Source organism: Mustela putorius, unplaced genomic scaffold (assembly GCF_011764305.1).
Source record: "Mustela putorius furo isolate JIRA1106 unplaced genomic scaffold, ASM1176430v1.1 tig00000551_pilon_pilon_pilon, whole genome shotgun sequence".
Classification (NCBI taxonomy): Eukaryota; Metazoa; Chordata; class Mammalia; order Carnivora; family Mustelidae; genus Mustela; species Mustela putorius.
In genome coordinates this window covers 996,481-1,022,200 of record NW_025421412.1, presented here as the reverse complement: position 1 = coordinate 1,022,200, position 25,720 = coordinate 996,481, and the positions used below count along the sequence as shown (strand labels likewise).

Genomic DNA, 25,720 nt, shown 5'->3' with positions numbered 1-25,720 from the left:
CCGGAGAAGGAGTAAAAGCGATTTCTGGTCTCTTCTTCAGGTTTGAACTGCTGGAAATTTTGAGTTTTGACTCAGTAAGAAGGAGAATGAGCGTGATTGTGAAATCCATCACAGGTAGGAATGTGTTTTTCCTTCGAGTTTTCGAATTACACGCTGTGGCGGTTTTATTCTCGTGCTTACCTGTGTAGAGCTCGAGGACCCAACCGTTTGTTCTCTCTCAAAACACCGAGGTGAGCAGGGCACGGGGCCCCTCAGCTTCGCAGGCACAGGTGCGGTCCTGGGGCTCCTGGGCTTTGTACCTGGCACGGGTGCAGCCCCCTGGGCCCCGCGTGGCTGACAGGACATGCAGGGGCTCCTGTCCCTCCCTGCGGCCGCCACACACAGCAGCCTGACACCGCCCCCCACAGCCTTCCGGGCTCCCGCCACCGCGTCCGTCCTGAAGACCCTGCCAGGCCCTGAGGCACCTGCTGTGCCCGACAGACGCTTCTCCAGAGCTGAGCACCGACCCCCTGAGCTGCCTTCCCTGACCCCTACTCGGGCCAACCCCAGTTGCCTGTTTCCACACGGAGGTCCTCTTGGGACGTTTCCAGGGAGGGGCAGCGCACCAGGCACCTTGTGGGACGCCTTCTTGCTGCCGCGGTCAGGCGAGCTGTCCTGGCCGGGGCCGGGAGCACCCGAGGACAGAAGCCAGCGTGGCCAGCGTGTCTCGCGGGCTCCCCGCCGCGTGGCTCTGCTCAGTTGAAGGCACCCGCAGTTGCGGAACGGCCTCTTAGCCGACACTGCGGGATCTCGGTCCTTCTTACGTCTTAAAGCCGGGTGCCACCAGGCTGTCCGTGTCTTTGGAAAGTCGCCTGGTAAGCGGCAGACGCAGCCCACTGCCCTGAGCGCGCATGGACTCTGAGCTGGCCGATGGAGCGGGAGGCACGTTGGGGAATTCTGGGTCAGCCGGTGTCGCTCCTTGTGCACAGGAAGCACGGGCGGCTGATACCCTCCAGCAGGGCCCTGGTGACGCGGTCCTGGGGGCACGCGCCATGGCTTGCCTTACTCCTCAGGCTGCAGAGGACGGTGTGAGGTGGCCGGGGTGTGTCGTTGGGCAGAACCCTGTGATCACTTCCTGGGGCGCTGGGCGAGCCTGGGCAAGGCACGTGGCGGCTCTGGGCACGGTCCCTGCGTGGTCCCCACACCCCTGAGCCTGGCGGCGGCGTGGTATCCTGGCACAGCCCAGCCAGGGAGACTTGTGCCAAGCACCTGAGGATGTAACATGGTGTCCGAGCTGCCTGGAATGCCAGGAGACAGTCCTCCGCTCGGGCCGTCCAGTCGTGGGACAGTCCCGTAACGCTGAAGGACACGGTCTGGTGTGCAGGTGCGGTCGAAGCCGTGCGGTGGCCTGGGAGGAGGGCGTTGGGTGGGAACCGGATGTCACTGGTCCTTTGCCCTGTGGGTTCCCTGTGAAGACGGATGCGGATGTGCCGTCTGGCCGCTGAGTCGCGTCTGGGAGACGGTTCCCAGTCGCAGGCCCGACTGCGCCGCAGGGAGTGAGGCAGCGTTACTCAGCAAGCCCTGCCCCCTCCGTGGGGGGCTGGGGGCCCTCAGAGTGGGACCCTCGGAGACCCCTGCCACCTTCCTGCAGGAGGGCGCCGCAGAGCTCCAGGAGGAGTCATGTCACGGCAGTGAGGCCGGGCCCGGGCCCCCCTTCCACGGGGAGACGTCCGCCCATTCCTGGGAGTCCCCGCAGATCCGCAGGCTTCCCAGGACAGACCATGTGGCAACTGAACCAGCCACGGCACCAGTTATTTTCAGGAGAAGTTTGAATAATGGGTTAAGCAAGTTCTTCTTTGCGTAGTAACGGATCCCTGGGGGTGAGGCTCATGGCTCTGGTTTTCCAGCCTGATGGATATGAGAGACCACGAGCCCCTGTGGCCAGTGAGAGCGTGGCTGCCCGAGGGCTGTGAGCGGCCTTAGCCATGGCTTGCTGCACGGCAGGGACACCCGTGTGGGCACGCCTCTGCGTGGTAGCTCCGTGCTGGCTTCCAGAACTCTGGTTCTTTGCAGAATAAAGTGGTTTTCACTCCGGACGTTTTTACATCAGAGGCTGTTGTAACCGAGTCCCGGGGCCAGACGTGCCCCAGCTGGACCACGTGTGCCAGGGAGTGATAGGTTGACACAGTGACCTGAGCCATTACCATAAATCCTCACGGTTGTTTATGAATATAGCGTCGGAGAGCGCATGTTGATGCCTGGACTCGCCCTTCTGGCTGGAACCGTGTCTGAGGAAGTTAGGTCTGGTGTCCGGAACGGGTCCTGCCCAGGCTGGTCGTCGGCCCAGAATCTGGCCACAAGCCCGCACGATTGGCGGGCGTGTCCTGGGGGTGGGGCTGTGCCCCGCGGGACCCCATCCCGATCTGTGTGCTGGTGGCCCGGACGTCGTGACGCTGTCCTTTCCGGCCGTGGGTTGACCTCAGCCGTGGTCTAGTCTCAGGACATCTGTGGGCATCCCTTTGCTGTCTGAGGCATTTCGCTCTGGGCTCCACGAGCACGTCCCTGCTGGGGTCAGCGGGGCCCCAGGTACCATGGCCACATTCAGGCGCCCTTGTCCAGGTCCCGTGCTCTCCAGGAGCCACGTGCAAATGCAGCTGGCCAGTGGAGGGCCACGTGGACGCTTGTGGCTGGCAGAGAAGGCGCTCCGCCTGCAGGCTTGTCGACCAGAGCCAGCCTCGTCCGTCTTGTTCTCTCCTCTTGGTCTCGCCGGCTTCCCCTGCTGACCTGGACGAGAACATTGGTTTATCTCACAGGGCAGCGTGGGTCTGCGGTGCAGGCTGGTGTGAAGCCGTGGGGACGTCTCCTGGGCTGTGGGGGACGCCTCACAGCACGCGTTCGTGGGTCTTGCTGGGGTGAAGGATGACGAGCCCTCGGTGGCAGTGTCTCGTGGGGCCCCGTCCCATGACCTTGCCCGGGGGCCAGAGGGCAGTGGGGCCCGTTTTCCTCCTGGTCTTCCTCCTGGTCCTCAACGGCCCACGCGATCTGGGGCTGTGGGAAAAACGACTTCACTTTCTCCCGACTGCGCGCGGTAACGGGTCTCAGGAACGTCTCTGATGCTCTCAACGCGGACGTTCCTGTTTCTGCTGCTTCGTCAAAGCGTAACGTGCAGAATGATCTAGTTCTCCGTACGTGTAACTCAACGTCTTGTTTCCTTCCTTTCTTAGGAGAAATCTATCTCTTCTGCAAGGGAGCTGATTCGTCCATATTTCCCCGGGTGATAGAAGGCAAAGTCGACCAGATCCGGGCCAGAGTGGAGCGCAACGCGGTGGTGAGATGGGGCTGGGGGCGGCCCACGTGCCTCACGCTGGGAGGGCGGCTGGCACCAGCGTCCTGCTCTGAGGGCCGCCTGTGCCGTACGCGGAGTGGAGCCCACGGGAAGCCCTGGGGTTGGGGGCGATGGCGGGGCGTGTGTGTTAAGCGCGTCCGCGGCCGTTGTGTCAGGTCCTGTGGGGTTTCTGGTGAAGCGCTCCATCATCGTGAAGCCACGTCCTGGCGTCTCCCCCGCGTGGCTCCCGCACGTCTCTGCCCCAAGCAGCCCCATGGGGTTGGCCCACTTGCCCGAGCTCCGGCCCCGCCGGCAGGTGCGCTGTCAGTGCCTCTGGCCCTGGCCACCCACCCCCCACCAGACCCTATGCCACAGACCGTGGCGGCCCTGCACAGCCTCGTCCCCATGCTGCAAACCACAGAATTTCACGTGCCCATAGTTACAAACCCAGCAGGGTCTGGTCAAGGTGTTCAGCTGTGCTCTCGCCAACGGGGCGGACCCGAGTAAGCTCGTGCTCACGGAAGTGTGGGAGAAGCGCCCCCAGACTCAGTTCCGGGAGGCTGGAGTGCCACGGCCCTAGGGCAGCCACTGTGCGCTCGTTCCTGGCGGTGTGGCCTGCGTGGCGGATGTGCCAGCAGCTCTGGCTGCGGTCCCCATGCCCCTGACCCCTCCTGGCCCAGGGAGGCTCTGCGCTGAGGCCCTGAGCCCACAGGGACGGGAAGGAGATGCTGCTTGGAGGTGACTGAGCTCTGGTGTGGGGGGTCACAGTCAGTCAGCCTGCTGCCCAGAGGCCAGGGTCCCGTTTGCGCAACAGGACGGAGGGCTTCTGCGAAGCACCTGGACACACATGCTCACCGCCGTCTCAGGGCCCTGAGTGTCAGTACCCGCTTGCCCCGTCGTCCCCAAGGGGGCAGCCCATCTACGAGTCAGTCCAGCACCAGATCTACAACGACGACACGCGGTTGGATGCCGGCTGAGCAGGTCACCACACCTGCCAGGCCTGGGCCCGTCTACCCTCCGCGTGGACGCTCGCCACACCCAGTCGCTGCCCGGACCCCAGGACCTCAGCCCAGGACGCTGAGAGGTTGCTCCCGCCGCTCTGGGGTCTCTGTCCACGCCCTTCTCTGGGGGACCAGGGCATCCACACCAGCCTCAGAGATTCTCCGGGGGACCGGGGCGTCCACACCAGCCTCAGAGATTCTCCGGGGGACCGGGGCGTCCACACCAGCCTCAGAGATTCTCCGGGGGACCGGGGCGTTCACACCAGCCTCAGAGATGGCATTTCCTCACCGCACACAGGCGGCCGGCGGTGTGGTTTCTCCGTCCGCGAGGCCCTTATCCCGTAACCAGCTTTAAACTCTCCCCTGCAGGCTCCTTCGTGGCCTCCTTCGGAGAGCTCCGGGGACGGATGGCGCTCTGCGGCGGAGCGAGGGCGCCCGTGCCTGGGCGCATCGGGGCACGTGGGCTCCCCCGGTCTCCCCTCCGGCTCCAGTGCACTCACCACCATCCGTGGCTGCTCGGCGGCCCCTGCTGGGACCCCTCTTGCCCCCCGGGGCGTGTGTGGCGGGCAGCCGTGCAGAAACAGCCGTGTGTGTGCTGGGATGGAGTCACATCTCCTTTCCCTCGAGGCGCCTGCTGTCTTCGTTCTCTGTGTCGCTTTGGCGGCCGCTTTCGGGGTCACACCTGCTCAGGCTGCTCAGGCCTCTTGGGTCTGTGGGTCTGTGGTTTTTTTAATCAAGCTGGGGAGTTTTCTGCCGGTGTGTCTTACGACATACCCACCTTATGACGTCCCCACCGTCCCCACCTTTCCCAGAACTGCAGTGCCCTGTGGGTGGCGTACGTGGTCCTTGTGGGCCCCTGGGTCTTTTCTTGGAAAATGTCCTCGGTTTTGTTGTGGGTACTTTCTGTCACCCTGTCTTCATGCCTGTCCTCTAGCGAGCTGTGTCTCTTCGGCCCCAGGCTGTGGCCGGGTCCGTCTCATCTCAGACGCTCTTTCTCTCACTGCACGGCTGGATTTAAGTTTGGGACCCGTGAAGCACGTGGCGGCCGTTGGACGGTGTCTCCGCCAGCTCTGCCCTCGGTGCTGGGTCTGCGTCCGCCTCAGCTGGGGTCGTGTCCTCGCCGTGGGTGAGCTCTCTGCCCCCTTGCGTCCTGCTGGCCTTTGGCGGACTGGCCCGAGGATGCCCGCCTGTGGGCTGCCCCGGGTTCGTGTCAGCCACGGCTCGGTTCCCGGCACAGTTCTGTTCAGACAGCGGCTCTCTGACCTGTGGCGTGGGTCCAGGCATCGCTGGGGTGGACCGAGTTCCTCCCTGTCCAGAGACAAAGCCTCTGGGGACTGTGGGGTCTCCCACCTGGCTCCTGGGACGGCACCGTCCCGCTCCTTCCTGGTGGTTTGTCCCCGGCCTGGGGAGCCCCTCACGTGCCCAATGGTCCTCTGCAGACGCTCACGGAGGCTGCCGCAGTCCCCTTGCTGGCCCTGCCCCCTGCCCCCCGGCCCTACCCCCCCCCGGCCTGTGTGCCGCCTGCGGGCGCCCGGCATTCAGGACAGCGATGGAGATGTGACGGCACAGAGCGGCCAGCGGTGGCTTCTCCCAGGCCGGGCCGCGTCCCTGGTGAGGACCCGCCCCCCCCCCCCTCGTTGGGAGACGTTCGGGCGGTTCCCGGCGTGAAGCCACCAGAAAGAAACCCACCTGTAACCCGTCTGGGTCGTGCATACATAAATTCTCGTGTCTCCGGGGTGCGCGGCCTGGAGCGTGGTGTCAGCATCTAGTGTTTTAAGAAACTCCCACCTGTTTTCTGGCGTCCGCCCCGTCGGGCGCCGCGTCTCCGGTCTGCAGCCGGCGCCACACACGCACGTGACCACCGCGCCCACCCAGGCCGCAGCTCCGCGAGCTCGCGTGCCCTCCTCGTCCACGGCAAAACGTCCTGCTGTGTCTGCTTTCTTCTCTCGGGATGGTCCAGCGCGATGTTTTTGTGTTGTTTGGGTAGGATTTTAAGGGTTCTTTAAAAGTCGAAGACGTTAACTCCTCCGCGTGTTTCTTCCTCGTCAGCAGCCGCTTCCTCTCTGCGGGGCCTTTTGCCGAGCCTCTGGCTGTAGGTTTCTGACTCGGGGACGTGCATCTGGTGTGTCCCGCCTGAGCTGTGGTCACCGCTAAGTGCCGAGTGCGTCTCCTGTTTTCTTCCGCGAGGTTCGCGTTGGTGTGGTTTACGTTTCAGTCTGTGACCCATTTCTCGTCGTGCTCAGTACGTGGAACTAGACTCGGCCGGGCAGCTGCGCTCAGCACAGATTCACCCGTGTCGATGGCAGTGTCACCCCCAACGGAAACCGAGCCCACGGAGCAAGGTCTCCCCTCGCACGCCACCAGCCCTGCTGACCTCTGCCCTGCCCTCCGTCCCCGTGCACTTACCTCTGCTGGGTCTTCCGTGCACGTGGGCTCGTCCAGTGTCTGTGCCCTCGAGGCTGCCTTCCCTCGCTCAGCGTCGCCTTCTCCAGGCCCCTCCAGGCATTGCTGTCCCGAGCCTCGTGCCTTTTATGGTGGAATAACATTCTGCCCCGTGGGTCCACTAGACGGGCGACAGTTTGTCCATCCGTGTGTTGACGCGCGTCCGGCAGCTGGAGAGGTGGTTGTGGGGATGCTGGTCCCGGGGTCTGTTTGGGGCCCAGCCTGCGGGACTCCATTCACATGCTCAGGGATGGAATTGCTGGGTCACGTGGGGACTCCCGTGAGTTCAAGTCTTGACGCCAGACTGCTTCCCACAGATGCTGCACTGTCACCCGTCCCCGCCAGATGCACACGAGAGCTTCAGGTTCTCTGCGTCCTCGTGGACACGCGCCAGTGTCTGCTGTTGTTACAGTTCTGTGCTGGGTACACAGTGGTGTCTCACTGTGGTGCTGATGGCATTTCCGTCACAGCCACGGGGCCAAGCGTGCATTCTCGTGCTGCTGACCATTGGGAGGGCCTCACACAAGGGCCCCTTCAGACCCTTGGCCCGTTTTTAAACTGGGATGTTTATTGTTATTGTTGTTGGCTGGTCGGTGTTCTTTATATATTCCGGATCCTAACGCCTTGTGGGACGTGTATGTGATTTGTGACTGTTTTGTTCTTTTGGCTGCGTTCTCACTCTCTTGATAGTGTCCTTTGATGCAGACACTTGTAGGGTTTAGCCCAGTCCAGTGTATCTCCCGTGCTCTGCTGCCTGCGCGTTTACTGTCACATTTACAAAACTGTTGCCAAACCGCGAGGTCCTGAAGATGTTCCCGTGCTTTTCTTCACGTGGACACCTGTGACCCATTCCGAGTTAGCTTTGTAAGTGCGTGAGGAGGGTCCAGCCTCACTCTCCCGCAGGTGGCCACGTCTCTTCCCAACTCTGTTGTGGGACAGATGCGTGCCCTGTCTGTTGGTCCTGGCGCCCACGTCAGGAACCCCCGGCCGTGCACGGGAGGCTCAGTTCTGCCCCATCGTTCTCCGGCATGTCGCCAGCGGCACGGTTCTGACGGCTGTCCCTTTTCAGGAAGTTCGGCGATCCGGAAGTGTGCGGCCTTCAACTTTGTTGTTCTTTTATTATGAAACTGTAGGCTGATCTCAGAACTTTGAGACGCCACAATATGTTAGGATATGTGTAGCCCTCAGGCTGTTGCTGGGGGGTCACTGTGACCCTATGGAGGGCTTCGGGTGCTGTGCTTGGGATGAGAATCTCCAGTCCATGCACTTCGGGAACCTTCCCCTTCCCGCAGTCTCCTGAATTTCTCCTGGCAACACATTGTAGTTTCCAGCCTACAAATCTTTTACCTTCTTGATGCAATTGATTGTTGTGTGTAGACTTTGTATTTCTTTTTTTTTTTTAAAGATTTTATTTATTTATTTGACAGATGGAGATCACAAGTAGGCAGAGAGGCAGGCAGAGAGAGAGGAGGGAAGCAGACTCCCCGCCAAGCAGGAAGCTCGATGCGGGGCTCGATCCCAGGATCCTGGGATCATGACCTGAGCCGAAGGCAGAGGCTTAACCCACTGAGCCACCCAGGCGCCCCTGTGTATTTCAACCATTTCCGAATTTGTCAGTCCCAGTGTTTTTCTCTGGCATCTTCCGGGTTGTCATCATAACTCTGAACATGGTAACATTACCTCTTCCTCTACAATTCGATGCCTTTCTTTTCTTCTTGCGTAGTTGTTCTGGTTAGGAATTCCGAGGCTGGGCTGAATACAAGTGGCCAAAGTGAGCATCCTGGTGTTGTTCCTGATTCGGGGGCAAAGTGTTTCCCAGTATGATGCTGGCGTGGGGTTTTCACTAAGGCCTCTGCGGTATTGGGGAAATTCCCTTCGATTCCTGTTTAAGGAGTGTTTGTTTGTTTTTAATCATGAAGCGGTGTTGGATTGAGATGTGGTGTGAGATTGGTGTGAGATACTTTTTCTGCATCAACTGAGGTGATTGCAGGGCGCTGGCTTCCTTCTGCCCCCGTCACGTGGCTCATGGACCCACGCCCTTGCTGAGTCAGTCAGCCTCGCCTGCCTGGGAGAAACCCATCGGTCATGGCGCATAACCCTTCACGTACGCTCTTGGGTTCCGTTTGCTGGTACTTGGCTGAGGACTTTTCTATCTGTATTTGGAAGACGTTGTTGAACTTTCTCCTGTTGTAGTGTGTCTTTCTGGCTTTGTTTGTATGCCAGCGAGTTCTATACACAGTGTGCGGGGTCTGGCTAGTACTTCGCAGAAGGAGTCAGGAAAGGTTTCTGCTCCCCAGCTCCACGAGCGGAAATCCCATGTCTACCTCTAGAAACAAACTTTTTTTATTTCGGAAAGCTCTGCTTACCATTCACACCAACGCTTTGAAGAACTTCAAGGACACCAGGAGGGACCAGGCCGCACTATAACTGGGTCCTTTGGCCGCATTTGGAGACCCGAGGACTCGTGAGAAATGGGAAGGATTTTCTGGCACTTACAGGAAATTTGGACGGCTCGTACAGGAGGACTCGGGCTGTTCCCCCGAGACCCGTGGAGTCAGGGCTGGAACAACGGGGGTGACAGAAGGGAAGTCGTGCTTAGAGCGTCTGTCAGACCCTTGTGATGGTTTGCTTCGTCCTGATGGGAAGGAGGCTTTTGCTGATGGGATCAAAGTGCTCCGTGTTTTTTTTTTTTTTTTAAGATTTTGTTTATTTATTTGACAGAAATCACAAGTAGGCAGAGGCAGGCAGAGAGAGAGAGAGGGAAGCAGGCTCCCTGCTGAGCAGAGAGCCCAATGCAGGACTCGATCCCAGGACCCTGAGATCGTGACCTGAGCTGAAGACAGCGGCTTAACCCACTGAGCCACCCAGGCGCCCCAAAGTGCTCCGTGGTTTTAATTTGAATCTCCCTGAGGGCTAGTGATGATGAACATTTTTTCATGTGTCTGAGAGCCATTTGTATGTCTTGATTGGAGAAGTGTCTGTCCATATCTTCTGCCCATTTTTTGATATGATTGTCTGTTTTGTGTGTGTTGAGTTTGAGGAGTTCTTTATAAATCCTGGATATCAACCCTTTGTCTGTACTGTCATTTGCAAATATCTTCTCCCATTCCATGGGTTGCCTCTTTGTTTCCTTGACTGTTTCCTTTGCTGAGCAGAAGCTTTTGATCTTGATGAAGTCCCAAAAGTTCATCTTCGCTTTTGTTTCCTTTGCCTTTGGAGACATGTCTAGAAAGAAGTTGCTGTGGCTGATATTGAGGAGATTACTGCCCATGTTCTCCTCTAGGATTCTGACGGATTCCTGTCTCACGTTGAGGTCTTTTATCCATTTTGAGTTTATCTTTGTGTACGGTGTAAGAGATTGGTCGAGTTTCATTCTTCTACATATAGCTGCCCAGTTTTCCCAGCACCATTTATTGAAGAGATTGTCTTTTTCCCACTGTATATTTTTTCCTGTTTTGTCGAAGATTATTTGACCATGGAGTTTTGAGGGTCCATATCTGGGCTCTCTACTCTGTTCCACTGGTCTATGTGTCTGTTTTTATGCCAGTACCATGCTGACTTGGTGATCACAGCTTTGTAGTAAAGCTTGAAATCAGGTAGCGTGATGCCCCCAGTTTTATTTTTGTTTTTCAATACCCCAAAGATAGAGAAGGGCCATATGTACCCCAATATTTATAGCAGCAATGGCCATGGTCGCCAAACTGTGGAAAGAACCAAGATGCCCTTCAACGGACGAATGGATGAGGAAGATGTGGTCCATATACACTATGGAGTATGATGCCTCCATCAGAAAGGATGAATACCCAACTTTTGTAGCAACATGGACGGGACTGGAAGAGATTATGCTGAGTGAAATAAGTCAAGCAGAGAGAGTCAATTATCATATGGTTTCACTTATTTGTGGAGCATAACAAATAGCATGGAGGACTTGGGGAGATGGAGAGAAGGGGGTTGGGGGAAATTGGAGGGGGAGGTGAACCATGAGAGACTATGGACTCTGAAAAACAACCTGAGGGGTTTGAAGGGGCGGGGGGGTGGGAGGTTGGGGTACCAGGTGGTGGGTATTAGAGAGGGAGCACTGGGTGTGGTGCAAAAACAATGAATACTGTTACGCTGAAAAGAAATTTAAAAAAATAAAAACGCTCTGTGTGTGGCCCTTGGGCCCCAAACGTGTCTCGTGGGCTGGTGGCCCGCGCAGCCACTGGAGTTCTGGTCATAGTAAATCACTGTTCTCGGATTCTTACTTCTCTGCCTTGTGGACCCGGTAGGCTGGACACGTGACCGAGCAGTGTCCCTTCAGTGGTTGCTAAGGGAGAGCCCACTGGATCAGAGACTCCCGCGTAAAGAACGTTGCTTTAGAAATATCCCTTAATGTTGACAATAAGATCTAGAATTACTACTCTAAAAGAAAGAGCTTCATGTTTCATCGGTAAGAATAAGAGAACCAAGTGTTGTTTTCCTGGCCCTGACTCGTGTCAGTCTCGTGCTTACCCGTGTGAAATTCTGTCATCTGTGAGGTTGTCGGTCTTTAATGTGGGTGTAAATAACTCAGTTATTTCAGATACAGTGACCACCACCTTTGAGGGCTCGCTGGCTCACAGTTCTGTAGTGAGCCCTTCTGATTAGAGAGGATATTGGGGAAGCCCTGGAGAGGCAACATTCCGGCAGAGGGACACTTGACTTCACGGTGAGCACTGTGCTGTTTCCTGCAGGAGGGACTTCGGACCTTGTGTGTGGCCTACAAAAGGCTCACTCCGGAAGACTACGAGGGCATTTGCACCCTGTTGCAGGCCGCCAAGGTGGCTCTCCAGGACCGGGAGAAGAAATTAGCAGAGGCCTATGAGCAAATAGAGAAGGACCTCATCCTGCTCGGGGCCACGGCTGTGGAGGACAGGTGAAGTACACGCCACGCCCTGTCCTCAGACAAGCGGTGGCCCTCGGAGGCCGCGGGGCCTGTGGGGTGCCCGGGGGATGGGCCCCTCCTGTCCTTGTAGGGACGTGCTTCTGCAGCAGGACAACAGGGGCCTCGGGGGGCGTCACCGGGAGGTCGTGCCTGGACGGTGTCTTACCTTCCGTGAGTGAGGCCCTGACAGTCGCGCTCTGCCGGAGGGACCGGAGTGGTTGGCACGTTCATACTGTGCCACCAGTCGTCCGGAGAGACGGGCGTCTTGAAATCATTCTGCAGAGTTCCGTCAGCGGTTCTGTCCCTGAGCTCTCCCCCTGCCTTTCCAGGTTCAAGCGTGACATTTTAGATGTGAGCGTCCTCGGTGTATCTGTCATCTCATTGAAGGAATGTAAAACTGTGAATTAGAATATTGCAAAAACCACCACTAATAACCAAGATGTGTCCCTTCAGGCAAGGGCCTTCCCATGCTCCGAAGATGGGGCTGGACGTGAGTCTGGGGCTCATGCACAGAGACGCGGGCGTGTCCCCGTGTGACATGAGAGCGTGCACAGAAATGAAAAGAAAAAAATGCCCCAGTTTAACGGAATGAAGTGGAAACTTGAGGCTGTTTACTGCAAGTTTATTTCCTGTGAAGGTTCAAAGTCTTTAAGGTGTAAATGGGCCTGACATTTCAGTCCCCCCTAGAAGCCTAGTTTTCCGGTGTCTTTAACGAGCACCCCACAGCCTCCCAGTCTCCAGTGGGGGCCACTTGACTTCAACTTGACGGCTTAAGTCCCTCCTGTCGCTCAGCTGGATGGGGTCCAGGCACTGACCCAGGAAGGACATGTGGCTTGTGCCTGGGACAGGTTTTAGAATGTGACAGCACCGGGGGCCTGCTGTGCTGGGGGAGAGGGGCGTGCATGGGGTGCGTTTGCCTGGGGGACACTGGGACCGTCCTCGAGGGACGTGCCGGGAGCGGAGAGTCTGGATGGGCGAGTCATGCCTGCACACCCTCAGGAGGGTTGAGGGAGACGATCTACTCCGTGGGGAGTTGGGACCTCGAAAACAGAGTAGGTTCCCAGGGGCAGGTGAGGGCCAGTGGCCTTGAGGTGATGACATTCAGTCGCAAATCCTTTCCCTAAAACTGACAAACACCTCTGCAGACGGACGTTTCTGGTCCCCAGTGTCCATTTTCCAAAGAAACTGATGAAAGTATGAGATGTTCCCGTGCCTCCGGAATGCAGAGGTCCTGTGAGCTCCAGGCTTTACCGAGTCTCGTCGGGTCAGCACAGTGGGGTCCGAACCCACTGGTGCTGGGCAGGGACAGGTGCATCACTTCACATGCCTGTCAAAAGCGCAGACGCTAAAAGCTGGAAAGAACGACAGGTCCCAAATGAGGCAGATGCCCACGCACAGCACGACAGCCTGACCAGTGTGTGAGCCGCTCACCCTCGCATGAGTCGCTCTGTGAGCCCAGAGTTTTCCAGCCCAGCACAGGGTTGCTGATGGGGGCCCACCCGTGAGCTCTGGTGGAGGGGGTGCTTCGTGGGCAGGGCTTCCCACAGCCTCTGACACGTGGCCAGCATGTGGTGCGTGGGAGCCCGTCGTGGAACCTGCCGGCTGTCTCGGTGTTTTACCGTATTTGGGGGCCCCTGCTAAGAGGCGGAGTTACACCAGCTCAGGCCAAAGGGAAGAGGCAGCGAGTACTCTGACTACCTCTTCTCCCGGCCCCGTCTTCCCCGGTGATGCCGGTGACAGTCCTTGTCATCGTTGCCCAAAATCCTCCGCGACTGGGGAAGCCCCGTGGACGGGGAGCCGCGTGCTCACCGAGCGTCGGTTGTGCGAGAGGGACGTGTCACTTCTCAGTGTCGCACACCTGCCTCTGCTTGGAACTAGGAGGCGCTTTCCTGTAGAGTTGACACGTGAGCGTGCAGGTAGCTCTGGGGGTCCCGCGGTCACATCGTGAGCTGACGGCATGATGCTTTCTAACTTGTGGGGACGGAGCTAGTGGCCTAGGTTCCCGGAGTCGGAGGGGCCCGCTCAGGCCGTGGTCTCGCTCCTGCTTCGCTCAGGCTCCAGGAGAAGGCTGCTGACACCATCGAAGCCTTGCAGAAAGCTGGGATCAAAGTGTGGGTCCTCACCGGGGACAAGATGGAGACGGCGGCCGCCACCTGCTACGCCTGCAGGCTGTTCCGGAGGGGCACGCAGCTGCTGGAGCTCACCACCAAGCGGCTGGAGGAGCAGAGCCTACACGACGTGCTGTTCGAGCTGAGCAAGACCGTGCTGCGCCACAGCGGGAGCCTCACCAGGGACAACTTCTCGGGGTAGGCGGGGCCCGTGCCCGCTGCAGGGGGTGCAGCTGTGGGGGTCCGTCCCCGGGGGTCGTCCTGGCGAGCAGTAGGAGTGGCCAGAGCTAGTCTTCGTGACCACTGTGAGGTGTTTTTGCAGAAGACTTAGGTGTGTGTGTCTGTAAGCGTGTCTGTGAGTGTCTGAGTGTGTGTGTATGTGCATCTGAGTGTGTCTGTGTCTCTGCGAGAGTGTGTGTGTCTGTGTGCGTGTGTCTGAGTGTTTCTTTGAGTGTGCACTTGTGTGTCTGAGTGTGTTCACTTTTAAATGCCACACAAGGACGCACACTTGACTGACTTAGGAAGTACTGGGAGGGGGTCGTTCCCATCCGCTTTGAGGCCGGGGCTGTATCGTGGATTCCGCGGGGCAGCTGTCGGGCAGAGAGAGCTGTTCTAACGCAAGACCGAGCAGGACGTGCTCTGGAGTTGTTTCTTCCAACAACGGTCCGCGGTTCACGCACATTTGATCAGCGCGGCCCTTGCTGCTCCCAGGTCCGAGACTAAGAATTGTGGGAACGTGTTAGATTTGCAGGACATGGTGACGGGACAGCAGCCCTGTCATCGGACGCGAGGGTTAAGTTATTCGTCCCTTCTCCTGACCTGCAGGGCTGTTCTGGGGGTCGGGGATGTGCCCGTAGCTTTGAAACGCAGCAGAGAGACATGCGCACTCCAGGCCGGACGCCCGGGGAGGCCGGCGGGGAGGGCGCGGTGAGGCTGCGGGAGGAGAGCCTGAGCTCCGCCGGCCCGGGACGCGCGCTCTGGGCCGACGGCGTGGACGTCGCGGAAGGTGCGCGCGGAACCGCAGCCAGAGCTCGGAGTCTGCCCTGCGCCGGCAGCAGGAGTGTTTCATTTCGGCTGCGCTGGACCGCGGGGCCCGGGGTGCTCTAGAGGCTGTGCCGGTAGAACAGTCTGCGGTCGTCGGTTGATGACGGGACAGGCCTCCGAGGCGTGCCCTTGGCTCCCGAGTGACGTGTCTCTTTGTGTGCCCGAACAGGCTCTCGGCCGACCTGCAGGACTTCGGGCTGATCATCGACGGAGCCGCGCTGTCCCTGGTCATGAAGCCCCGCGAGGACGGCAGCGGCGGCAACTACCGGGAGCTCTTCCTGGAGATCTGCCGCAACTGCAGCGCCGTGCTGTGCTGCCGGATGGCGCCCCTGCAGAAGGCCCAGGTCGGCCCCGGAGCCCCCAGCCCCTCGCGGTTGGGATAAGCCCGGCGAGGCACCACCCTCTTTAACTAGAGGCACAAAGGGCAGAAATGTCCAGCCTGGGTCGTCCTCTGCTGTCGGGCGGAGTCGGGTGGGAAGCCACCCGCTGGAGGCCGGGGAGGTGGAGGCCGGGGACCCTGGCCCCGCACGGCCTCTCGTACAGGGGAGCCCCGTTTCTGAGGCTCCGTGGGAGCGACGGGGTGCAGGTGCGCTCCGACACGCCCGCCACCAGCACAGCGACAGGTGTGGCACGAACCACTGCGGAGCGGTGCCTGGGGGAGCGCTGTCCCTTAGCGCGCGGGAGCGCAGAGACGCGGAGGGGGTAGCTTCCTCCCAGGGAGTTTGGAAGCTGGCATCCGCCTACGGCCTCCAGACTCCGAGCCGCCCCGGAGGAGCGTGGCTGCGGTCCCGCCCTGCCCCCCGCCCCGCCCCCCGCCCCGTCTCCTCTGCGGGCTCCCTGGAAGCCTGTGTCATCCTGTCCAGAGGGGCAAGCCTAGGATGCTGTGCTGGATTTTCATGTGTTACGTAGTCTTTTTTTGAGTTTCTGACGTTCGGAAGTGTTTGCACACGTTCGTGTTTCTGACTCTGCTCCTGCTGAGCCGCGGCCCTTAGATGCATAGAGGGAAAGAAAGCTTGCAGAGAAATGGACCACCCGCTTGAAATTACTCCCTGTGTCCCATTTCCAGATCGGATTTGCACGCGTGACAACTCTGAGCGTTAAAATAACACGAGAAGCAGCTTATTTAGAAAGAGATGCCCATAGCAGATGGCCTGCAGGGCCGTGTCTCCCGGCTGAGCGTGCTGTCCACGTGTCATCGGTGCATGCGTGGACCCCGTCTGCTGAGTCTGCCTCAGCAGCAAGGGACAGCCGTCGCCCAGCAGCCCACCGCGCGCGAGCCACCTTCTCTGCCCGCATGTCGGCAGCGCGGCCGGGCCTGCGCACAGACGGCAGGTTCGCGCCGAGCCTGCACACAGACGGCAGGTTCACGCCGAGCCACTCCCTGTCCTGACCTCCTCGGCCGACTTGACGTCTGTGTTCTGCCTAGGTAGCGATCTGGGCCAACAGGAAACAGAAGACATAAATTCTCCGTTTGCTTATTTTCCAGATTGTTAAATTAATCAAACTCTCCAAAGAGCACCCCATTACTTTAGCCATCGGCGACGGCGCCAATGACGTCAGCATGATCCTGGAGGCGCACGTGGGCATCGGTGAGCGGCCCGCGTCTGGGAGCCCGCGGCCAGGGAGGGGAGACCGGCAGCGGGATGAGGCGGGACGAGGGGCGCGGGCGCAGGGGCGGCGGGACGAGGGGCGTGGGGTGCGACCGGCCCAGGCGTTCCCCTCGCCTCACCCATGTTTGCTGGTGCCCGTCTCGCCGCCTGCCGCTGCCCCTCGTGCGGTGCTGAGCCCGGACCCCTCCCGCAGGTGTCATCGGGAAGGAGGGTCGCCAGGCCGCCCGGAACAGCGACTATGCGGTCCCGAAATTCAAGCACCTAAAGAAGATGCTGCTCGTTCACGGGCATTTCTACTACATCAGGATATCCGAGCTCGTGCAGTACTTCTTCTACAAGGTGGGGCGTCCGTGCCGCGGCCGCCTGGCACACTGGTGCCACGGGGACGGCTCAGGAAGGGACGGGCCAGCAGGGAGGGGTGTCGCGTTGCCCTGAGAGGGGGTGACGCACCTCTGCGCACACAGCTTCGGTGCGGAACTGGCAGGAACCTGGCAGTTGGGTGGTTGAGGGAAGGCTCTGCCGTGTGTCCTGGCGAGGAGTCCTTGTCACGCGGACTCTTTCCTGGCTGCGCTCAGCCCTGCCGTGTCCCAGAACGCTGTCCCCTCATGGAGCTGCTGCGGCTCATGCCGTCAAGACGAGAGCAGGCTTCATGCCCTCCTGGGAGCACAGGAGCTGCGGGGTCACTTGCTGCAGACGCCGCGTGTCTCAGGCGTGGCGCGGGGGGCGTGGTCCCCGGCGTGTGTCGGACTAACCCGCGTGTGGCTTCCCTTCCAGAACGTCTGCTTCATCTTCCCTCAGTTTTTGTACCAGTTCTTCTGCGGGTTCTCACAGCAGGTGCGCCCGGCTCTCGGGTCAGATGCTCCCCTGGGCCTTTTTGCCCGGGCCTTGTGGGTGGCGAAGGGGGGAGCGGGCTGCAGGGGCGAGTCGGCCATACGGGCGAGCGGGCTGCAGGGGCGAGTCGGCCATACGGGCGAGCGGGCTGCAGGGGCAGTCGATCCGGGGTGTCGCGGTCTCCACCTCGCACCCCCGTGCAGCCGTCTGCCGGCAGGGTCCGGAGCAGACGCGAGGCGCAGCGGCTGCCGTGGGCTTGTCCGCGTGGCCACAGCGAGGTGGCCCGCTCACCCATCCCCAGGGCTGCGGTGGTTCCGCCCTGAAGGAGGGATCGATGGCATCTGAGTCCCCGTCCCGCATGCCTGCACGCTCAGGGGTGCCGAGCTGCCTGGGAGTGCGGTGGCCCCTTCCCGTCACATCCCCGCTTCTGCCCGAGGGGCCGGAGCCAGGGAGTACTGAAGCCGGACGGTCACGCTGGCGGACTTCTCAGCCACTGTTCGTGCTGCCGGCCTGCAGCGGCCGAGTGGGGCGGGTCCCGGGGGCGCCCGTGTCGGCCATGGCTGTACCCACCCGTGGGCGGGGGGACGTACTGGAAGACGCCCCTGTGTCCGTAGCTGCAGGAGGGACGCTGTGCGGGTCGGGGTGCTGGGTCCGGGTCCGGGTCCGGGTCCGGGTCTTTGCGAATCGGAGGAGACGTGTACGTTTCACCGTAGCGTGAGAGCGTGTGGTGACCCGCGGAGCGCGGTTCTCAGGCCGATGCTGTTCTCCCGCAGACTTTGTACGACACCGCCTACCTGACCCTGTACAACATCAGCTTTACGTCCCTCCCGATTCTCCTGTACAGCCTGATGGAGCAGCACGTCAGCATCGACACGCTCCGCAGAGAGCCCTCCCTCTACAGGTACTGGCCGCGCCGGGCTGGCCTCAGGGCTCGCTAGCGCTCCTGGTGCCCCCCGGCCCTGCACGCCGGTCCTGCCAGACCAGAGCCCTCCGTGGCCGTTGGGCTCCCAGCCACCGGAGAGGGTTTTGGGGGAAGCCGCCTACCTCAGACTAGGGAGAGGATTTGTGCTGCCTTTGAAATGTGCCTGTTAAGCCAGAGGGTCTTTTCAGCAGTTCCAGAAAGACCCAGGATCCGTGTTTCTGCCCCCTGGTGACCCCAGTGGATTTGGAGCCTAAATGATCCTTTAAAAACCAAGTACGCTCCATTTGGTGAGATAAAAGGGAAAGTTGAGAGACCTGATCTCAGAGTGCGGTCCTTGGCTGGGAAGTATCTTTGATAATCAGGAAGAGGTGTTCTTCTGCCATTTCGGGACTGCCTCCAAGCCGGCTGGCAGATTCAGGCTCTTACTGGTTTTGTGGCTTCTTAAATTTAACTTCTCACATCAGAACGGTTTGAAGGCCACGCAGGTTCTTTGAGTCTTTCTCCAGCATCCCTGGGTGCCCTGGTTTACTGGTTTCCGTCTCTGTGCACATGCATGCGCACGCACACACGGTGGGTCCCAGGTCTGCACAGCGCAGAGCACCTGCCAGCCCCACGGCCCCCATCGGGGTGTCCTCCGTGACACGGGACCTGGAAGCCCCCGAGCCCCAGTGACGCCCACAGGCGACGAGCCGGCAGGTGTGGAGCTCCCTGTGTGTCCGTTCAGTGTGGGGGTAGGCGTGCGAGGAGGCGGTAGGTGCTGGGCTAGGCCCACCTCCAGAGGGACCCGTGCAGCAGCCTCCCGTGCACTCACGGGTGGAGGAGTTGTGCCGGGAGATGTGCCATGAGCCTACGGCCCGCAGCCCGTATCTCGCGGGAGCGCGTGGGGACCTTGCGTCCTGGGTCCGCGCAAGAGCAGAGGTTGAGTCTGTCATGTGAGCGTCCATCTGGAGGGAAAGAAGTGAGTGCCATTTGCATTTGATCCTGCGGGGACGTCGTCCTGGGTGGGGGGTCCTGTGCCATCGCTGGGCATGGTCTCTGACGGCTGGGCTCTGACTCTGCTACTAGTGCGGGAGTCTGGTGCTCCAGCTGTCCCCGGGACTCTGTGGAGCCGGGCGAGGTGCTGGGGAAGGACAGGGCGTTCAGCAGGCGGCCAGGGGCAGGCAGAAGGTGACATGGGGACACATTTGGGGGTGTGAGGAGGAACCCAGCGGGATCCGCCCGGAAGGCTCTGTGGGGTCAGAGCATGTGCCCAGCCCCAGTGCAGCTGTGGAGGGGTCCGGCAGGGACGGGCTAGGCCAGCCGGGCAGGGTGACCTGCGGTGGACAGACCACCCACCCTGTGGACCGGGCCTGTTTCTCTACGACCCACTTTCGTGGTGTGGCCGCGCCAGCGGGCTCTGCGGCTGGGGGACAGCGCCGTGACTGAGGGGGCCTTCCCGGCCCGATGGCCTTACAGAGTGTGGAGCAGCCGACCAGGCGAGAGTCTGCTGTCGCTGACCCGCAGTCTCCCTGTCCCCTCGCACAGAGATATCGCCAAGAACGCCCTCCTCCGCTGGCGCGTGTTCATCTACTGGACGCTCCTGGGCGTGTTTGACGCTCTGGTGTTCTTCTTCGGTGCTTACTTCATGTTTGAGAACACAACAGTGACCAGCAACGGACAGGTCAGTGTGGAACCGCGCCATGCGGGCCGGGCCGTGGGGGGGTCCCGTACGGGCGCGGGCCGGGGTGGTCTGAGGGGCCTGGTGCGGGGCCTCCGTCCAGCAAAGTGCCTCGAGGCCACAGCGCCTCTGCACCTGCTGGACGTGCCCCCGGGAGCCCCAGGCCCGTGGCTCTCTGCCACCACGGTTCTGTTGTTCCGTTCCGTGGCTCAGGTGTGGCTCATTTCCTGCGGGAATTAATTCGTATTTAACATGTAGCTTTTGTTCACACGCATTAAGTACCTGCCGCTCGCGGTGAGTAGGTCTAGAGTCTGCTGGTGGGCAGGCGACTGCCTGCTTGTTCGCGTAACCTCGGGGGATGTTTTATTCCTATCTCGCTTTTGTCTTTTTGCCACGGGCGTCCCTCCCCACTCTCAGATAGTGACCACCAACACACACATGGTAAGAAAACTGTGGGTTTGTCCTCTGTGTTTTGGAGTGCCTTAAAAATAAAATATTTCTCGAAATATTTTCACCTGTGCCCTCTTCTGTGTGCTCTGTCGGTAGAAGCCTACTAGTGGCCGCCGGCTCCCACGCGGGGCCGGTGCTGCCTTAGACGGGTGTGTCTGCATTCGGTTGTTTGTCGTGCTGTTTCTGGAGTTCTGTGTGGGGCCCGCCCGCCAGGCAGTGGTGGTCTATGACGCATCCGTCTGAGCTTCCGTTCGTGGCGGCAGCAGGCTCGGGAGGCTTGATGGGGACACCACGCTGAGCGCAGCCGACCCAGGCCTCCGGCACTCTCCGGGGGATGCGCAGGTGTGCTCCAGGGCTGTCCCCTCTGGAGCGCTGCCCAGGTTTGGCGGCTGCGGGACGTGAGTCCCTCCCCGCCAGGCGACCCGCTGTTCCTGGCACGTGGTGACCTGTTCTTTCCCTGCATTACGAACGGGCTGTTCTCCTTTGTTGCCGTGGAAGTCAGCGTTCGCTAAACTGGTGTCGGAAATGCTTTAAAGACCTCATTTCACTTCTCTAAAGCCTGGCGTTCCTGGGAATGTCCTCTGTCTACATTTGCTTGGACAGTTTCCAGGGCAGCCAGCCCCAAACTGTCCTCCTGCAGGGTCTCCGCATGCCTTCCTGCGGCCAGGCCCTGAGGGGGGCTGTTGTCTGTGTCTGAGAAAGCACGAGGACTCCAGGTCCCCGGAGCCGGGACGTCAGGACTGAGGTGGCCTGTTAGCTCTGCGAGAGACCTCCTGGCGCGGTGTGGCTTGCCCGTCGCTTGCAGCTGGAGTTCGGATGACGTGACCATGCGCGGGTCGCGGTTCCGTGCGGCTCCGGTGCTGTTATTCTCCGTGCTGCTCCTTCATTGCCCCAGACTCCATAGTTTCTGGTGAGACGCCCGGTCCTGCCCGGTTTCAGCAGCGAGTGGACGCGTGCAAAGACATGTGTGGCCCGTGTACCCTGGACGTGGCTGTGCCGGCTGGCGTGTGTGGCACATGGTCTCTGGTGAGGCCCAGGCAGTGTCTCCTCCTTGTGCTCCAGGCCCTGGAGCCGTGATGTGCCCCCAGCCGGACCTCGTCCACGGCACCGGAGAGCAGCCCCGAAGCTGCCCCGTGCTGGCTGTCGGCTCCCGGGCCTCAGCCCTGCTCGCCTGCCTGTCCGGACGTGACCCACGTCTTGTCGTGTGAGAAGCTGCTCGGAAGCCTGGTGATGTCAGGAACCAGGCCCGGGGTGGTCGGTGCCAAGCAGGGGCGCTGAGCTGGGGTTTTGTCCACGGCCTCTGAGAGGCGAAGTCTCCTGCAGGCCTGTGGTGCTCCATAAGGAGGGGAGCTGCAGGGCCGGGCTTGTCAGAACGAGATGGATGGCAGCCACGGCGCCCGGGTCCCAAGTGAGGCTCATTTCCCTCCCGTATCCCTGGGAGGGCAGGAGCCGCACAAGGCTGGGTTGCTCAAGACCACTGCGCGCAGAGCAGGGCTAAATGTCCGGTGTTGGAGCCCTAGCCACCCCTCGCCCCGGGGCCTCCGTGTCTCCAGATGGAGCCTTTCTTGTTTGCTTCGTCGGTAAGACGGTTCGATCGCCCACAAGACTAAGACGGCATTGTAGTGTCATCCTGCAGTGATTCGGACGAACCCCCAAACCCAGGTGCTTCGAGGGCCAGTCTCCGGAGACCCATGATGCCCTTGGGGTCCCAGGGGTGGGCAGCAGGAGTTGGCGGAATGTACTGTCCCTCCTGCCCCGGGCACCCACCCTTCCCGCTCGGGGGCAGCTTGTGGTGGTGCGGTCCGGAAGTCCTCCCGCTGATGCTCAGTAGGGGAGGACCCTTTCCTGGAGAGCTGCCTCGTTCTGTAGGAACGTGCATAGGTCACCTGTGGTGTGGGGGACAGTCACGGTCACTTCCTGAAAAGAAATTAACTTAAGGAGCATTTTCTGCATAGACGCCAGGAGCCAAAGCTGTTCCTCCCTCCGACGCACACCCAAGCTTGCAGAGGCAGGAAGGGACGTGCTCGTGTTGGGCACTGGGGCTCCGCTGCCATCGTGGTAACAGAGGCCAGACAACATCGAGGACAAACGGCGGGTTCTTAGGGCCGTGATTTGAGAAAACGCTGGTGCTGGCTGTGGAGTATTCTTGCATCGGGAAATGAGGCTGGTCTGGATTTGAGGGATTTTAGGAGCAGAATGCTTTCCTGCAAGATGCTCCCGTGAGGGCAGGGGAGCCAGAGGGCGAGCGAGGTAGAGCTGGAGGCTCACAGGCTCTGCAGACGTGCATGAGGCTAGGTGTTCCTGGTGGTCTGTGCCGAGGGGGTGCTCTGTTAGATCGGGGACCGGCGGTCAGGGACCGATGTCATTCCGAAAACAAACCCTCTGGGCACACTTTAATCTCCCCCCACCCAAAACCCATAAAAATAGTGACAAACAACTTCAATGACAAAAGCCTGAGGGCTCCCCCACCACGAATGAGGACTTCGGTGGGTGTTCCCAGAGCTGTCCCCTGACCACTGTCCCAGGGAGTTGGAAACCACCGGCTGAGGGCACAGGTGACAGCAGAGCAGATGCGTCCTCGCTGCTGGAGCTTGAAACCGAAACTCACATTTCTGGAGCAGACACGGTCGTGTGTTGTCACCGCGCCTGTAGAAATGACAGCTGAGACCCGTGCGTTCCTGCGTGAGACACTGGCAGCCCTGCTTGGTCACCCCGGGTCTGCGCCCTTTCCACTCTGCAACCCGGCCGGTTCGTGATGCTGTTGGTGAGACGCTGCCCGTCCACCGCGCGCACGCTCCTGCACCCTGCTGTTACCTGACCCTTCCAAAACCCTGCCGGGTGCCCTACCAAGCGGGGGTGGTGACCACGGCCGCCACGGTGTCGGGAAGCGGAGGGGCCAGCCTTCCTCAGGTCCCGCTGACGGCCCCACAGATTCAGGGCCGCGCCAGCCTGGCTGTAGGCTCACCCTGTCCTTCGTCTGCGAGCGTCGGCCGCCAGGGAAGACCAGGTGGCGGCACGGTTTCCGACACCCTGCTGGCCGGGCATCTCCGTGGGCTGCGGCCACACTGCTCCCGGGTTCGGACTCTGAAGTTTGTCCTGCCCCCAAAGTAAAACACTGATGAGATCGCACTTTCTGGTCAGAATTTCTTGGCTGGGCACGGTGGCCTCTGGGGCTGGGGAGTTCGGGTCTCTGGGGCCGCCCTGTGCAGGCAGCAGACCCCTCCCTAGCGTGGCAGCCAGAACCGTCCTGGGCCTTGGCAGGGGTCCCCTGGAGGCAGAGTCACCCCACGTGTGTGTCTGAGCGAGGGAAGCCCCCTTCCGATCCCCCCCTTCGGACAGGGATGAGGCCCAGTTGCTGGTGAGGGCTGTGGGGCCCTCTGTCCTCACACAAGTTCTAGAATCCTGCTTGCCTCCGTGTCCACCTGCGTCTGCTCTGTGGAAAACGAGCTCACAGGAAGCCATTTGCGCTCCAGCCGCTTCGCGCTTAGTGGAGTAGAGCCGTTTGCTTTGGAAAAGTACGAGGACCACTTTCTGAGAGGCACGGTTCACAGGAACCAGAAGGGGGTCGGTGCTTAGGGGATTCTGGAGAAATCTCCAGGAGAATAAAATCCCCAGCAGACTGATTTCCTGAGAGAAAGTCGGTATTTTGTTTTCTGTGTCTGTGTCTGTAGTTGAGAAATGTCTTGTTTTCGTGATTCGATCCTGTGTTTCCACCTCGTGCGGCTTCGCGGCACCGTGCGGGGCGGCGGGGGGGGCTGCCTTCCTTGGGGCTGTGGCGCGTCTGTGGGTCTGGCCGTCGCACTGGCTGCCGGGGCCTCTGTGCAGCTGTCTTGTCCGCCTCCAGTCCCCTTGCCCTGGGCACATCCAGGGGAGAGCCCTCTTCGGGGTCCCTGCCTGGGACACGGTCGTCCCCTCTAGCTGCTCGCAAGCAACGTGCTGCTGCCGGTGGCTTCCTTCCAGAGAGGGCAGGGGTCTGAGCTGAGCTCGGAGGAGGCAGCCAGTGCTCCCGAGTCTGTTCTCGGCGGGAGGGAGGCGCGGGAGCTGCGTCGTGTCTCCTCCCCATGACACACGACGTGGAAGAGATCGGCCGGCACCGTGCTCACTGGCGTTCTGGCTCCCGGGGATGTTCTCCTGTCCACCTGCCACGTTAGGACTGGTGTTTGGGGAGGATCAAGGGGGCCAACATCGAGGGGTCGGTGCAGGAGCCGCTCTGAACCCATCCCTGGACCGCTGGCCTGTCCCCCGAGGGTAGTGCAGGGTCCCCGGGGGTCTGGGGTGCCCCGGGTGTCGATAGCCGGCTACTCCCTGTCCCTGTGTCTTCGGGGCCTGGAGCACTGGCCCACCAGAGCAGTGAGCTGCATTCTCTAACATTTCCGAGTGTGGAGAGTGCTGACTCTGTGGACGGTTCCCCCCACAGATCTTTGGAAACTGGACCTTTGGGACGCTGGTGTTCACCGTGATGGTCTTTACAGTCACACTAAAGGTGAGTGCTTGCGGCTCCCTTCCTGATACAGCAGCCCCGTTCCTTGTAACTGTGCCTGGGCTGGAGCCCCCTGTGTCCTGGGCCACCCTCTGGGGTCACGTTCAGTCATTTGTGAAGTCAAGGGGAGGCGCAGCACGCCAGGTCCCGGGCGACCCAGTAAGGGAACTTAGATAAAGGAGGGAGTGAGTCAGATTAGAATTCCTTCAAATGACAAGCAGCCTCATCCCGATACAGTCAAAGACTACAGACACAGACACAGACACAGTCAAAATCTACCGTAAAATAAACGTGTTATGGGAAACTCAGCTCTGTTGAGAGGCAAGCCCAGTGCTGGGTCCAGGGCCATGCAGACGGTCGCCCCCACTTCTCCGCAGCGGGAACGCAGCAGGCAGGGCAGCCGGCTGGTCCGGGACGCGCTCCCCAGGAACACCAAGGATGGGGCAGCCAGTCCGATCTGGGATGGGCTCCCCAGGATGCCGGGGCACCGCCTTCTCTTTCTCCTCTGGGGGCCTTCAATTCTGTGCCTCCTCAGCAGGTTTACGCCGGCGCTCTGGCTGCTGTGGGTCGGGGTGGTGCGTGTTCCTCGTTCTCTCCCAGCGGCGGGTCTGTGCGGCCGCGGCTCCTTCCGGCCCTCCAGGGCCTGCCTCACGGCTGGTGTGTGTCTTTCAGCTGGCGCTGGACACGCACTACTGGACTTGGATCAACCACTTCGTCATCTGGGGGTCCCTCCTCTTCTACGTCGTCTTCTCCCTGCTCTGGGGAGGGATCATCTGGTACGTGGGGGAGCCACGCCACGTGGCCCGGGATCAGCTGAGCTGGGGTGGCCGCGGGGGCCCTGCTCCAGATCGCAGGTCAGACGAGGCCCCTCAAGGGAAGTCATTTACACCGCGGCCCGGGCGGGAGGTTCATCGTGGCTGCCAGGTGGAACACGGGACGGTGAAACCGTGGTGCTCGTTCCGTGGCCT

General features: G+C 60.6%; 1 protein-coding gene across 12 annotated transcripts in view; it reads left to right on the top strand.

Moving 5' to 3' along the window:
- Positions 1–25,720, top strand: part of ATP11A (ATPase phospholipid transporting 11A) — a 105,345-nt gene that overhangs the window by 70,057 nt on the left and 9,568 nt on the right. For 10 of the 12 annotated variants that reach the window (XM_045081281.1, XM_013053044.2, XM_013053042.2 and 7 more), the window contains 13 exons: positions 41–114; positions 3,204–3,307; positions 11,460–11,641; positions 13,705–13,956; positions 14,972–15,146; positions 16,289–16,391; positions 16,606–16,751; positions 17,187–17,246; positions 18,017–18,144; positions 19,690–19,825; positions 20,240–20,263; positions 24,690–24,755; positions 25,425–25,528. In XM_045081281.1, coding sequence (XP_044937216.1) covers positions 41–114; positions 3,204–3,307; positions 11,460–11,641; positions 13,705–13,956; positions 14,972–15,146; positions 16,289–16,391; positions 16,606–16,751; positions 17,187–17,246; positions 18,017–18,144; positions 19,690–19,825; positions 20,240–20,263; positions 24,690–24,755; positions 25,425–25,528 — 1,554 coding nt within the window. The remainder of the gene's footprint in view (positions 1–40; positions 115–3,203; positions 3,308–11,459; positions 11,642–13,704; positions 13,957–14,971; positions 15,147–16,288; positions 16,392–16,605; positions 16,752–17,186; positions 17,247–18,016; positions 18,145–19,689; positions 19,826–20,239; positions 20,264–24,689; positions 24,756–25,424; positions 25,529–25,720) is intronic. The other 2 variants (XM_004746005.3, XM_045081280.1) reach the window with 1 other exon arrangement.